Here is a 13289-nt window from a genome sequence, read left to right as displayed (position 1 = left end):
GGGTAGAAGATGAGGTCAGATTAAGTCATTGACCTGACTAGCCCACAGTAGACTTGTCAAATACAATGTTTCTTCTCCCATCATGGTCTGGTATATCGCCACTAGGATAAACCTTACTGAAGAACTAACTGGTGTGAGCAAGGCTGTCATAAAGGGCAGCCCAGGACAGGCGGTGAAGCTGGCTTTGGACTGAGGTGCAGTGTAGAGTTGTCCCGGAAGGCCTGCTGAAGGTTGCTGTCCTGTGAGTTGGGCTTGGTGGGGAATCTTATAGGCAGAGGGGTGAGGGATTAGGTCTGTCTGGCAATGCTTTGACACAACAGGCACCCAGTAAGTAAAAAACCCGAGCCAGGAGAGTCAAGAGCAGGGCTCTGGCGGGCAAAAAAAGATAAGTTGAGAGGTGGCAGGAAACACCAATTCTGGGAGCAAACATAAAAGTTCTCTTGAAGCGGAAAAGAAACCCCGGTTTTAGCCCTAAGTCGCAAGCATGCGCAGTAATGTACTCGCCCGTTTAAAGGTCCGCCTTTCTTAGCCTAGGTTCCACCCCGTGGGCCTTGCTGAGAAAGGATGGAGGGAGGGTTAAAGGCGGGACAAAAGTTGATTGAACGTTCTTTTGACCAATCACCTTGCGGGATATTTGGCCTATAATGAAAGGAGCTCAGAACAAAAAGGAGGGCCCGCCTCCCGGCCATGAAAACCAGGCAGAGGTGTGGTAGGCAGCGAAGTCACGCCTCCTCGGCTCAGCCACGCCCTTCATTCTTGCACTGCCTCACCCCAGGGAGCAGATCCGATTGGCTGGGCGGCCTCAAAGGGCGGGGCCGCGCACCGTCACAGTGGGAATAAGCTAGCGGTGTGGGAGTGGGGGCAAGTGGGAGGGAGAGCTGCTGAGCGGGTAAAGGCCAATGCTTCTCGGGGCAGCCTCTCTCAGGAAAAGTCGTCTTCTCTCGAACCTTTAAAATCCCTGCTTCCCAGAGCACCTCAAGGGAGTAAGGCTGCCTCCTCTTTTTCCTCCTTGCTAAAGTCCCATTTTCTATCATGGGGCTGTACCAAGTGAGACCGAGTAGGGGGAGCAGGTGGTGACTGGTCCGCCGGTTCCCAGCTGCTACCCGCTCACGAGCAAATTTCTAGCACAGTCGTAACCGAGAACCAAGCAGCCTCTCCACCCCTCCTTGGCGCCGTCCCAGGGTTGGCGCCACATTCCCTGCGGGGCGCGCAATGGCGGCGCCCCCTCCCGCGGCGGACGGCTCCTTTGGTACGCGCAGCCCGAGGTGAGTCCCCTCCTTCCCACTGCGCCCCGGCCAGCGCGTGCGTGCGCATGCGCGGAGCGCGGCGCGCGCGGTAGTTGGGTCGCAGGCAGTCCGGCCCTGGGAGCCACCGCGTCTCCGCAAGCAGTGGGCTCCGGGCCGCGAGCCGCCGTGAGCGCTCGGATTCCAAGCGGCGCCGACGACCTCGGGGGCATCGCCCGCAGCGGCCAAGCTCATGGCCGGCTGAGCGGGACGCCGCCGCCGCCTCAGCCACCGCCGCCGCCGCCGCCGCCTCCTCCTCCTCAGCCGGCGGCGGCCCGGGCCCAGCAGCCATGGCCGAAGACTACTGGGACGGGCGCCTGCGGCGAACCGGAGGAGGAGAAGGAGGTCGCGCGGCCTCAGCGCGGGCCGCCGCCCCAGGCGCCTCCGCGCCGGCCCCGCGGCGCTGAGGTTGCTCGCGCGCCCCCGCCGGTGAGCGCGTCACCGAGATGTGGGGTGGGGGCTGCCCTTTCTTCTACAGAACCCACCCAGACCCCAGACGGTGCCCGGGGGTCTGGGCTACACTCTCCGCACGGGCCTCCACCCCGCAGCGAATTGCCCAGAATGCACCGGGGCAGGGGGTCATTCAGGGCCTCCCTGACCTTGGCCCCGCCCTGGGCCCAGTCTGGGAGCTGCGGGTGGGAAGTTGCTAATGGGGAGGGGGGTGATCGAAGGACGACAGAGTGTAGAAATGGGTGGCAGAGTGGTGAGAGAGTCGAGGTTGGCTAAGGGGGGGCCTGAGTTTTGGAGGGATCGGAGGGTAAGGTATGGTGTCCAGTGTGTGCTAGTGGAGGGGGGGGTGCAGGAGGGTGGAGGGACCCAAACGTGTATAATAGGCGAGTGGAAGTCAGAGAAGGGCTGACATATGCAAATTGGGTCCTCTGTGTTAACGGGGGAGAAGGGGGTAGAGGTACCAGGTGTGCTAATAGGATCAGGGTTTGAGGCCCTGTGTGGTGAGGGTCAGGACGGTGTTAATACGGTGTATTTGTCCATGAGGACTGCAGCATGTGAGGTGCCAAAATGTGCTCGTGGAGGGCAGCGTAGTGGAAGAACTAGAGTGTTGAGCCTTGCTAATGGGGGTCCTAGCTGCAGAGGGTTATATGCATGTGGTAATAAAAGTCTGGGGAGCATGAGGCCCAGTCTGTGCTTATGGGGGCAGAGGGGTGGAAGACCTGAGCCTGTGCCAATAATGGCTGTCAGTTGTGGATGAGGGAAGTGTGTTAGCTCTGCGAGAGGTTCAGTGTATTCAGGATCAAGATGGTGTGAGATCAGTGTGTGCCCATGAGGGCCGGGGATGCAAGACTCTAGGGTGCGCTAAGAAGAGAGGGTGATAGATGAAGTTAGAGGCACTGCTAATGTGGCTTTCGAGCCTTGGAGGCCCTTAAATGTGTGCCAGTCGGGGGAGAGTCAGAGCTGTATGAGATCTGGAATATGCTAATGAGAGTCAGAACATTGCGAAGACAGTATGCTCTTGTGTCCATGGAAGACTGGGATGTGTTGAGGTTCCAGGGAGTGCTAATGAGGGGTAGAGCTGTTGAGGGTTTCTAGTGTGCAAGGAGGATAATCAGGGCTGTGAAGGGATCCCAGTGTGAATCAGCCAGGCTTCTAGCTGTGGAGGACTTGAAGCAAAGAGAAATAAGGAACAGGAATATGTGAAGGTCTAGGTGTGCTAAAGTGGATAGAGCCATGGCTGGCTGAAATGTGGGGGAGGGGGTCGGGCTGAATGAAGACCTGTGTGCATTAATGAGGGTCAGGCCATTATGTAACTGTGTTTGCCCCTGGAGATAGGGCTGGGGAAGGGTTCAGGGATATAACAGTGTGCTTGCCCCTGGAGATAGGGCTGAGGAACAGTCCAGGGTCATAACACCGTGCTTGTCCCTGAAGATGGGGCTGAGGAAGAGTTCATGGTATGCTACTGGGAGGCAGTGTGTGAGGCCCAATATGTTCTAATAGAGGTCAGGGTAAATTGAAGGTCTAGCTTGTTCCGATGGGAGGTGGCAGAGACAGGATAGCGGGAGGACCAGAACATATGGTAATGATCTGTGGAGGGGTCTGAGCTTGGACGAAAACAGGTCAGGGATCTGCAAGGTTCACTTGGTGTTCATGGGATTTAGGGCAGTATGAAAATCCCAGTGAATGCTAATGTGGGTCAGCTGTAGAGGGTCCCAAGTGCATGTTAATAGGGGTCAGAATCATGTAGGGGGAACAGTGTGTTAATGGGGCGAGTGCTGTGGAGAAGCTAACAGGCAGCTGGGCCTGGGAGGGACCCAAGAATGTGGAAGGCGTTAACTTTGAAGGTCCTGTGCTCTGTTGGGGCTTTGTGAGCTGGCGGCAGTTAGAGATAAAGGGAAATTGCAGGTGCTGATAGCAGTTAAAATGCAGAGGGACCTTCTAGAAGGTTCAGTATATACTGAGAAAAGGAGGACATTGAGGGCCCAGTGTGTGCTTATGGGAGTCCGGACAGGATGAGGATGGTATGATCCTATGGGACTTACTAGAGTGTGACGACTGTGTCCTTAGTGGTTCGGTGTAGTGTGAGGAGGTAAGTGTCCTCGGGTATTATGAGAGCATTCAAGTTAATATCTTCAAGTGTCTCTACTTACAGGGACCCACTAGGGCCCCCCCTACTGGGGGTGTTGCATGATACAAAGATTTTGTACCCCTTTTTCCTAAACTCCCCACAAAACTGAACTCTGGAACCTGTTCAGCCCTTGGAGTTTCCAGTTAGAGGTCATGCACCCATAGCTCCTCTAGCTCCCTCCTCATTGTCCATCCAGCCCTACTTATAATCCCCCACCCCTACCCCGCCCAGCTCCTCTATTCCCTGTGACAACAGACAAACGGACTGCAGATCTGTGCCATGCAGACACAAGACTGTCTTTGGAGCTGGCCATACTTCACCTGCCTCAGTCTCAGGTCCAGTGTTGAGCCTCCTGGGCCAGGATTTTGTTGGTATCCTGGGTTCTCTGGATGGAACTCATCCTCTCCACTGCAGTCTTTCTACTAGGCTGGCCCCTCTACCCCTCCTAAGGGTAGTGAGGTCAGGCGGGCAGAGACAGGGTGTGGGGACCGCTGGAGTAATACCTGATTTCAAGGTAACAGATGACCCACTTCTCTCCTCGCATCCAGGCCCAGCCTCATCTTCGACCTCCTATCTAGCTTCACTTCCCTTGGGCCCAGGGCCATCGTAGGCCCTGCTGTGAGTCCATATGGTTCCTGGGCCAGGTCTTTCCCCCTCCTTGCTGGCCCAGAGCCCAGGTGGAAGCAGAAGAAGGCCAGCCTAAGCCTTTAGGTGGCCCTGTTCCCTCCAGCAGCCCCATCTGGGTAGGTCAGCTTCCTGCCGATGCCGGCGTCCCTGGGCCACCTAGTCTGGGGTTGTTCATGAGCCCCAGGGACTCACTCTGGTAGAGATTGGTCCTAGGTCCTCAGCCCCCTGACTTCATTAATTTCTGCCATAAGCACTTTTTGAGCATCTACTCTGTGTCAATCACTGTTCCAGGTCCTCAGGATATAGCTGTGACCTAAACAGACAGAAATTACTCTGGCGGAGCTGATCCTCTAGTTATGGCTGTGAGGAGACAGACAGTAAACTAATAAGTAGATGGTCTCATTTCTGAGGAGGTGATGAATCCTGGGGGATAATTGACAAGGTGAAGGGAGCTCAGAATGGTTGAGATTTTAAATAGGCTCAGAGGTCAGGGTTCCATCCCCAGTTAGGGGGTATGCAGGAGGCAGCCAGTCAGTGGTTCTCACTGATGTTTCTCTCCCTCTCCCTTCCTCTGAAATAAAAAAAAAAATTTTTAATAAATAGGGTTATTTGTTGAGGGTTATGCATGAAAAATGTAATATTTGAGCAATGGCCTGAAGGGGGTGAGGGAGTGAACTGTTTTAGAAATCTGGGGGAAGGGTATTTCAGGTACCGAGAACAGCCAGGGCAAAGGCTCTGAGGTGAGTCTGCTGGGTGTGGTTGCAGAACAGCAACTAGCAGTGATTGAGGGGCAGGTGAGGCCAGAGAGATAATAGGGGTGAAGTGTTCAGACCATATGAGCCATATTGAGGACTGGAGCATTTATTGGGTGTGATAAGGGAGATGTGGTGCATTCTCAAGTACAGGAGAAATGTGACCTGGCTTATAAAAGTCTGGGTGAGACCCTATGAATCCCAACCTGATTGAACCTTTCTGGCAGCCATCAGGTTAGCTTGTACTCATTGAGATCCCCCCCCCAACTCCAATTAGTGGTTGTGTCTGGGCCAGATCCTCCTCCCCCTACACCCCTCACTTGGGTAGATCAGTGGCGTAGTCCACTAGTCACCATGACGATGGTTGCTAGGGGAGGTTAGAGGTCTTTGTAGCCTCATAGAGCAGGCTGCCTTGGCAGTTGGGGCTGATGTTGGGTTGGTGCCGGCAGAAAATGCCATTCTACGGGCGTGTCCAGGGTTATGTCAGTTGTTCTGAGGTCCTGGGCAATTCCCCCTCTCCACCCATGGCTAGGTTCATCTCTGCTGCTGCACCCAAGAATACCTGCTGCTCCCACAGGGGGGCTGCCTCCCTAGAAACCTGCATTCCATCGGTTGGACCCTTGCCCTCAGCCATCTACCCAAGACTCGGTACTCAGGTGGGCTACTTAGTAGCAGGGTCCCCAGGGGCTGGCTGTAGGTAGACAGGCACTGACAAAGGTCCCTGTTCATGCCAGGTTTCCAGAAGTCCTAAGTGGTTCCAGGACCCCTCAGTGGTTGGGCGGGCACTGACAGAAGTTTGTGTCAGTGTGCCTCACTAGGTTGCCATGTGCTTTAGGGGGCCCAGGGTCAGGCAGATGCTAACATGGATCCCATTCCCATTTATGCCCCGCTCCCCCCACCTTCTCAGGTCGCCATGGATCGGATGAAGAAGATCAAACGGCAGCTGTCAATGACACTCCGAGGGGGCCGAAGTGTAGACAAGACCAACAGTGCCCCTGAACAGATAGGCCTGGATGAGAGTGGCGGTGGTGGTGGCAGTGACCTTGGAGAGGCCCCCACCCGCGCTGCCCCAGGGGAACCCTGCTCTGGGCGGGGACTACTCAGCTCTGCACCAGGTGGGTCTACTGACCACTTCCTCCCCTAGACTGGTTCCCAGGTGCTGCTTTCCAGCCAAACTCCTCTTAGACATGCGTCTTTTCATTTCCATTTCTCCATTTTTTTCCCTTCCCTGCCATCCTCTCTATCTGTGCCCCTTTTGTTGGCTTTCTGCCCAGGCCTTGCCCCAGCTCCCCTAATCCTCCTTTTACGCTTCTCCTACACTCTGCCAGTACCCTCAGGCCTCCTGGCGCCTGCCTGCCCTGGGTCTTTGGCTGCATCTGCCTGCCCCTAGCCCCATGCTAGCCACAGTCTCAGCTCACCCCTGGAGCCTGGTCTTCCACTAAGTAACTATTCCCCCTGCCCCATTCAACCTTCCTGTCCTGTCTGAACCTCCGTAGGCCTTGCCACCCTCTCCCTAAGAGACCCCAGGCTGCTCTGGGGGCCATATGCACACCTGTATGATGAGCGAATGAATTCGTTGGGAAGAGGGTGTCCTGGGGCTCCTGACTCCACCCAGCCTGCCCTCCCCCTGTTGCCACCACCAGAGATTGTACACGAGGACTTGAAGATGGGCTCTGACTTGAAGATGGGATCTGATGGGGAAAGTGACCAGGCTTCAGCCACGTCCTCAGACGAGGTGCAGTCACCAGTGAGGGTGCGCATGCGCAACCATCCTCCTCGCAAGATCTCCACTGAGGTGCGTAACCCCCCTGTCTGGGTGGTGGTGGGGCTGGAAAAGAGGGTTGGACCTGAGGTGGTGGAGCTCATGCTCCTGTTTCTCCCCTGTCTCGCCTGCTAGGACATCAACAAGCGCCTCTCACTACCAGCTGACATCCGGCTGCCTGAGGGCTACCTTGAGAAGCTGACCCTCAATAGCCCCATCTTTGACAAGCCCCTCAGCCGCCGCCTCCGCCGTGTCAGCTTGGTGAGTATCTGCTATTCCTGTCCTCTTCCTCCTCCTCTTTCCCTGCCTCCTCTCCCCCCTGTACCCTTCCCCGAGCCTGCTTCAACCTGTCCTCTTTACTCCACAGTCTGAGATTGGCTTTGGGAAACTGGAGACCTACATCAAGCTGGACAAGCTGGGGGAGGTGAGGGACAGCTGGGAGGCCCATGATGGGGGTGGGGATCAGTGGGAACTCCCTATAGCCTCAGGCTCTTCTCCTATAACTGGTCCTCACTCCCCAGGGTACCTATGCCACCGTTTACAAAGGCAAAAGCAAGCTCACAGACAACCTTGTGGCACTCAAGGAGATCAGACTGGAACATGAAGAGGGAGCGCCCTGCACCGCCATCCGAGAAGGTACAGACATCCGGGAAGACCTGCCCAGGCTTCCTGGGCATTCCCCATGCTGTGCACACACACACGCCCCGTAGTGAGACTGGGGGTTCTGGTACTTCCCTCCTGATACTCGGGGCTTCATGGGAAAGTGCCCATCACTCACATATCTAGGTAGTAATCAAGGTAACCAGGAATCTGGTCCTGTTTGGAGAAGAGGCAGAAGAATTGGAAAGCAAGGTTCTTGCTTTGGTTCCGAGGACATCCTTGAAAGTGCTCACCAACTTACTTGATACAGTAGTTAGTCAGAACATCACATGCAATGATTTGAATTGCATCAAAATTGAATGTGCAAACACGGTTTCATATGAAGCTACAGGCCTGAGGGTTGGAGCAAGGCCCCTTTCCAGAAACCAAAAATGGGTTTAGAAAATCTAGTATCACAATCCTGGGGCTGCAGTCCCATGTTCTTGTCCCATACTCTTCTCTGAGCCTTAGTTGCCACATCTGGAACATGGGGACATACCTTCCTAGCATCAGGTGGGCTAGAGCTGGTGGCTGCGAGTCACCACTCCAAACTGCACAGGGAAAGAAGGAAAGCCTGGTCTCATCCTTGTCTAGTCCTTGTCATTATCCTGAGGGTGGGGCCCTGACTCTTCTCCCGTCCCCGTCCCACCCCCATGTTTCCTGCAGTGTCCCTGCTTAAGGACCTCAAACATGCCAACATCGTCACTCTACATGACATTATCCACACGGAGAAGTCCCTCACCCTTGTCTTTGAGTACCTGGTAAGGTTGAGTGGCAGTGAGTCCCTGGGGGAAGTTGGGTGGTGGCCGGACAGGATATGACCCTCTCTTCTCTACTTTACCTTCTCTCTTCAGGATAAGGACCTGAAGCAGTACCTGGATGACTGTGGGAACATGATCAACATGCACAATGTGAAAGTGGGTGTGGGGCAGGAAGCAGGGGCACAAGGGCCACTCACCCAGTCCACCCCACAAACCTCCCAGAAACGACATCCCATTTGGCTCTTAAGCTGGGAGCCATTGCAGGGCGTTGGGACCCTGTCCTCTTTTGTGAGACAAGGCTCTGGGCTCAGTGTCTTTGTTTGGGAGGGGGAGCAGTGCCTGCTGGGAGTCAGGATGCTGGATACTCTTTGACCTCTGCCTGCCATTCCTGGGTCCCCAGCTGTTCCTGTTCCAGCTGCTCCGTGGCCTGGCCTACTGCCACCGGCAGAAGGTGCTACACCGAGACCTCAAGCCCCAGAACTTACTCATCAACGAGAGAGGAGAGCTCAAACTGGCTGATTTTGGTACCCTCGGCCTTCCCTTCCCAGGGATCCCCCAGCCTTACTCTCCCAGCCTCCCCCTTCCCCATGACGACCTACTCTCAGTCCCCCGGCCTGCTCAGGACCACCTCAATCCCAGCTGCCCCTTCTCTCCACCTCCCAGGTCTGGCCCGGGCCAAGTCAATTCCAACGAAGACCTACTCCAATGAGGTGGTGACCCTGTGGTACCGGCCCCCCGACATCCTGCTCGGGTCCACAGACTACTCCACCCAGATTGACATGTGGTGAGGACAAGTGGCAGGGTGGCAGGTGCCGTGCAGTGAAGGGGGGTGGCTTGGTCACAGTGGCCAACCAGTCCACGGCCTTCCTATTTATTCACTGTGCCCTCCCTGCCCAGGGGCGTGGGCTGCATATTCTACGAGATGGCCACAGGCCGGCCCCTCTTCCCAGGCTCCACAGTGGAGGAGCAGCTGCACTTCATCTTCCGCATCTTGGGTGAGGAGACAGGAGCCCTCAGAGGTGTGGGGACATGCAGGGAGGCCCTCTGAGATGCTTAGGGTAATGCCTCTTCCCACCAGGAACCCCAACTGAGGAGACATGGCCAGGCATCCTGTCCAATGAAGAGTTCAAGACACACAACTACCCCAAGTACCGTGCCGAGGCCCTTTTGAGCCATGCACCACGGTGAGGCTAGTGGAGGGGTGGGGGGGTGTGAGGGGCAGAGTACCCAAACTCAATTTAAAGCAGGTCCCCTTGTCCTTGTGGTAGACTTGATAGCGATGGGGCTGATCTCCTCACCAAGCTGCTGCAGGTGAGACCACTTCCCGAGTCAGCCTTGGGGGCTGGGGGTGTGGGGAAACGGGGAATTCCGGGTGGGGAGGAAGAGAGGCTTACTCTGTGAAAGTGTCAATATTAAGCCCCCACCTCAGTTTGAAGGTCGCAATCGGATCTCTGCAGAGGACGCCATGAAACACCCATTCTTCCTCAGTCTGGGGGAGCGGATCCACAAACTTCCTGACAGTGAGTGGAGCTGGTGAAGGAAGGGCCAGTGGGGGGGCTGTGGGGAACAGGACTGCTGTAGACAGCCAAGCAGGTGTTGTCGGGCTCTGCTACATCACCTCAAAGGGGGTACACATTTGTTCACGTGTGTGACATGTTTATTACAAACAAGTTGTTAGTTTTCAGTTCCTTCTACCTTTCATGGAAATTTCCAAATGTATATAATAATCAAGTATCACTCTCTCTTTTGTAGAGTAAACATTTCCTTGTAAAGTATGTATTGAGAAATGCACAGATCATAAGTATAGAGCACAGTGAATTTTCACAACACACACGTGACACAGGCATACCGTCAGAAAACAGGATGTGAGAAGCTCCCCCAAAGTGTCCCAGGTTCCTTCAGATATTCCCAGCCTCTCCCCAAGGGTTACCACTAGATGGACTTCTCACAGCTGAGATAAATTTCCCCTGTCCTTGTACTCTGCAGAAATGGAATCATACGGGGTATTCTCTTTTTACATCTGACTTTTAAAAACTTTTTAATATCGGTGTTTTAAATTAGATATATTTATATATTAGACTAAATAATAATATGAATCCCCAAGTTCTCTATCAGGTCATCAACTCATGGTGAATCTGGTCTAACCTATATTCCCTCTGATTATTTTGAATCAAATCCCAGACATATTATTCACCTATAAAAAATTTCAGCATGTGTCTATTAAATCTCTTTTTAAACATAACAATGTCATTATCACACCTAAAAAAACTTGACCCACTTTGCACATCTCCTCATTGGACTAATCCAAATGAAATCCCAAATACCATCTGATCACCTAGAGTTGTGATAATTGCAATACCATTATCACACTTGAAAAATTAATAATAAAAAAGAAAATAATGCTTTCGTGGTGCCATGTAATAGTTCATATTCCATTTTTCCTAATTGTAGCTAGTTTTTGTGTGGGATGATTTCACAGATGAAAGTCAAGCCTCTCAAAGAAAAGGCAGCTTTTTCTAATTCCCCCAGTGGGGCCACATGGGAGGTGGCTCTGGATGGCCCCATGGGTCATTTCCTACTTTTGTCTCCACCCACAGCTACTTCCATATTTGCACTAAAGGAGATCCAGCTACAAAAGGAGGCCAACCTTCGCTCTTCGTCGATGCCTGACTCAGGTAGGTGTGGCCCTCGCCCTCTTCCCTGCCCCATCCATCTACCTGCTTGTTCACCAACAGCCATCCGCTCTGCTTTCGCCCGCAGGCAGGCCAGCTTTCCGTGTGGTGGACACCGAGTTCTAAGCCACAGACCCAGGCCCCAGCAGGCAGCAGCTGGAGGGATGCCACACCCCTCACAGGGCAGCCCCCAACTGCATCCTCCCTTGCTTGCTGCCTGCCTACCTGCCTGATCCATGCTCGCCTGCCCACGTGTTCCCTGCTGCCTGTCCAAACATCCATTGGCCTGTCTGCTGGGTGCTAACAAAGCTCTCATCGCTCTTTCACCTGGTCTGTCTGTCTCTCTCTCTGTCTTAGTAGTAGCCGGCGGACAGCATGGCCGTGCCAGCCTCCCACACTGAGGCCAGGCCTATAGCCCTCCCCATCATACCCTCCCCCAGGACCACTACCCCATGGCCAGCTAGGGGTCCGGCCAGCCCAGGCTCGGGATCTCAACTCAGACAAGAGGTGGCAATGCCTTGGGTTTGAGGTTCCCCCTGCCTGCTTTCCTGCCTGCCCCACCTGCCTCATGTTGTGTGGGCCTTTTTTGTTTCATTCATTGTTTTTTTTTTAATTATTTTAAATGAGGTTTTCATTTTTTAAATGCAATATCTCTGTGTACAGACTGGCTGGGCCCCACCCCCCGTGGCCCTCCCGAAGTATTTTGTGCAATGAAGCCCTGATCCCAGCCTTTCCATGGCAGGGACACAGCCCCTATTCAGAACCCTGACCATCCCCAGATCCTGGGGTTGGCTAAGGGCAAGCATGCCTCGACCACTCGCCTTCCTACACACACCCCCTCCCCACCACCTGCCATCCCAGGCTGCAGGGGTACCTGAGGACTACCGGAGACTCTGGGAGATGGACAAGTGGGGGCCCCCACTCTTTCCCTCCAGCAGTTCCATGGCTGGGGCCTCCTTCCGTCTCAGGGTCTCCCCAGCCTAGCCCTCTTGCCCCCATCCCACTCGGTGCTGTTGAGTAGGCCCTGCCAGGAACTGACCAACTCAGCGAGGAGCCATAGTGTGTATATGTACACAGGCAGGGACAGGCATGTCGGGGGGAGTTGTGCCCAGGTGTTAACCCCTAACCCCTGGGGAGGGTGAGGCAGGGCAGGGACAGTCTCTGGGGTCAGTCCCAGATGGGTGGTTACCTCCCCTTCCTCCACTCTAAACCCTGGGGCCTTCAAATGGGGTGGGAGGGCATGGGTGGGGGCCCTCCTAGTGGGGTTTGGGAGGTTGGGTTCCTGAATGCACCATAATCGCTGTATGAAACATTAAAAAGTCTGAAGTGAAAAATGTGATTGCAAATCCCTGTAGAGGTGAAGGTGGACTTGACCCACGGTGAGTACTAGGACCTTGGCGAATTCGTACCTGGTCCCCGCTGTCTAGGAGAGCACCGGGAGTGGGTCAGGGACACGTCATGATTCTAGAAAAGGCATCTGAGGGGTTGCACATGCAACAGTGGAACTCTGAATTGAAGCAGGTAAGGCAGGCTGAACAGAGGATGGTATCTAGGAAGTAATGGAAACCCTGGTGAGACGTCGGTGAAATGATCCTGGAAAGGTTAGAGTTCACACAACTGCTCTGGGAAGTGGCAGGGTCATTGATGTGGGCAGAGGTTGGCCTCTGGAAGGCGGAGGGATCCAGTCCAGGTCTGGGGAGGGAGGCCTGTTGGATTGTAGGAAGGACAGGCTACCCAGGTAAATGGGGAGGGGGAGTCTGCAGTGGGGCAATGAAAAGAGTCAATTCAGAGAAGATGCAGCTGGGCTTGAGCAATGTGCCAAGTGCCAAACTAAAATGACACTCTGGCGACCACCCCAGGTAAAAGAGCTGCTCCCTTTTCTCAGTTTGCACAACAGTTGTGACCCCCTCACCTATGCCAGGTGTGGGCAGAGGGCTAGAATCACAGTAATAAAGAGAATCCCTGCCACGAAGAGGTTAACGGGACAAAAGTAAATGATGACATTGTGTATTGGGGGGGGGGTGGAGTTGTGTAGAGAAGAGGGTATTCTGGACACACCAGGGACCTGTGTGCATGGGCCTAGAGGCATGGAAAGGCAAGGTGTGTTCCTGTGGGAATGGGTGGTGAAGTGAAGGAAGTTACTGGAACAGACCCAGAATCATGAGCCTGATTTGGGGAGTTTGATGATCATGTGGGGATAGCCAATAGAAAGGTA

At 54.4% G+C, this 13289-nt stretch overlaps 1 protein-coding gene across 16 annotated transcripts; it reads left to right on the top strand.

Moving 5' to 3' along the window:
* The first annotated feature begins 867 nt into the window (after positions 1-867).
* On the top strand, positions 868-12411 carry CDK16 (cyclin dependent kinase 16). Of its 16 annotated transcripts, none has more exons than XM_081081945.1 (16): positions 868-1265; positions 6148-6355; positions 6884-7035; positions 7138-7263; positions 7370-7426; positions 7524-7638; positions 8308-8402; positions 8496-8558; positions 8803-8926; positions 9066-9186; positions 9300-9397; positions 9481-9586; positions 9671-9713; positions 9832-9922; positions 11000-11077; positions 11435-12403. In XM_081081945.1, exons 2-16 carry the CDS (start codon positions 6154-6156, stop codon positions 11473-11475), a joined length of 1512 nt encoding a protein of 503 aa, XP_080938071.1. In that variant the 5' UTR covers positions 868-1265; positions 6148-6153; the 3' UTR covers positions 11476-12403. The 16 variants fall into 16 exon arrangements, with proteins under 16 accessions (XP_080938071.1, XP_080938073.1, XP_080938072.1 ...); XM_081081947.1 differs by lacking the exon at positions 11435-12403 and adding an exon at positions 11163-11400; XM_081081946.1 differs by lacking the exon at positions 11435-12403 and adding an exon at positions 11163-11400 and having other exon boundaries at positions 1209-1712.
* The last annotated feature ends 878 nt before the right edge of the window (positions 12412-13289 follow it).

Source organism: Myotis nattereri (assembly GCF_964212035.1).
Source record: "Myotis nattereri genome assembly, chromosome: X".
Taxonomy (NCBI): Eukaryota; Metazoa; Chordata; class Mammalia; order Chiroptera; family Vespertilionidae; genus Myotis; species Myotis nattereri.
The sequence above is the reverse complement of the archived record's forward strand: the minus strand, read 5'-3'. Positions and strand labels throughout refer to the sequence as shown.

Excerpts from the sequence above, each read along its gene's own strand:
- CDK16 (XM_081081940.1), top strand. The coding sequence starts at position 5,669 with ATGTTGGGTTGGTGCCGGCAGAAAATGCCATTCTACGGGCGTGTCCAG. Across the intron at positions 5,897-6,147 it reads ACCCAAGACTCGGTACTCAG|GTCGCCATGGATCGGATGAA; the intron begins GTGGGCTACTTA and ends CCACCTTCTCAG. Across the intron at positions 7,264-7,369 it reads GCCTCCGCCGTGTCAGCTTG|TCTGAGATTGGCTTTGGGAA; the intron begins GTGAGTATCTGC and ends TTTACTCCACAG.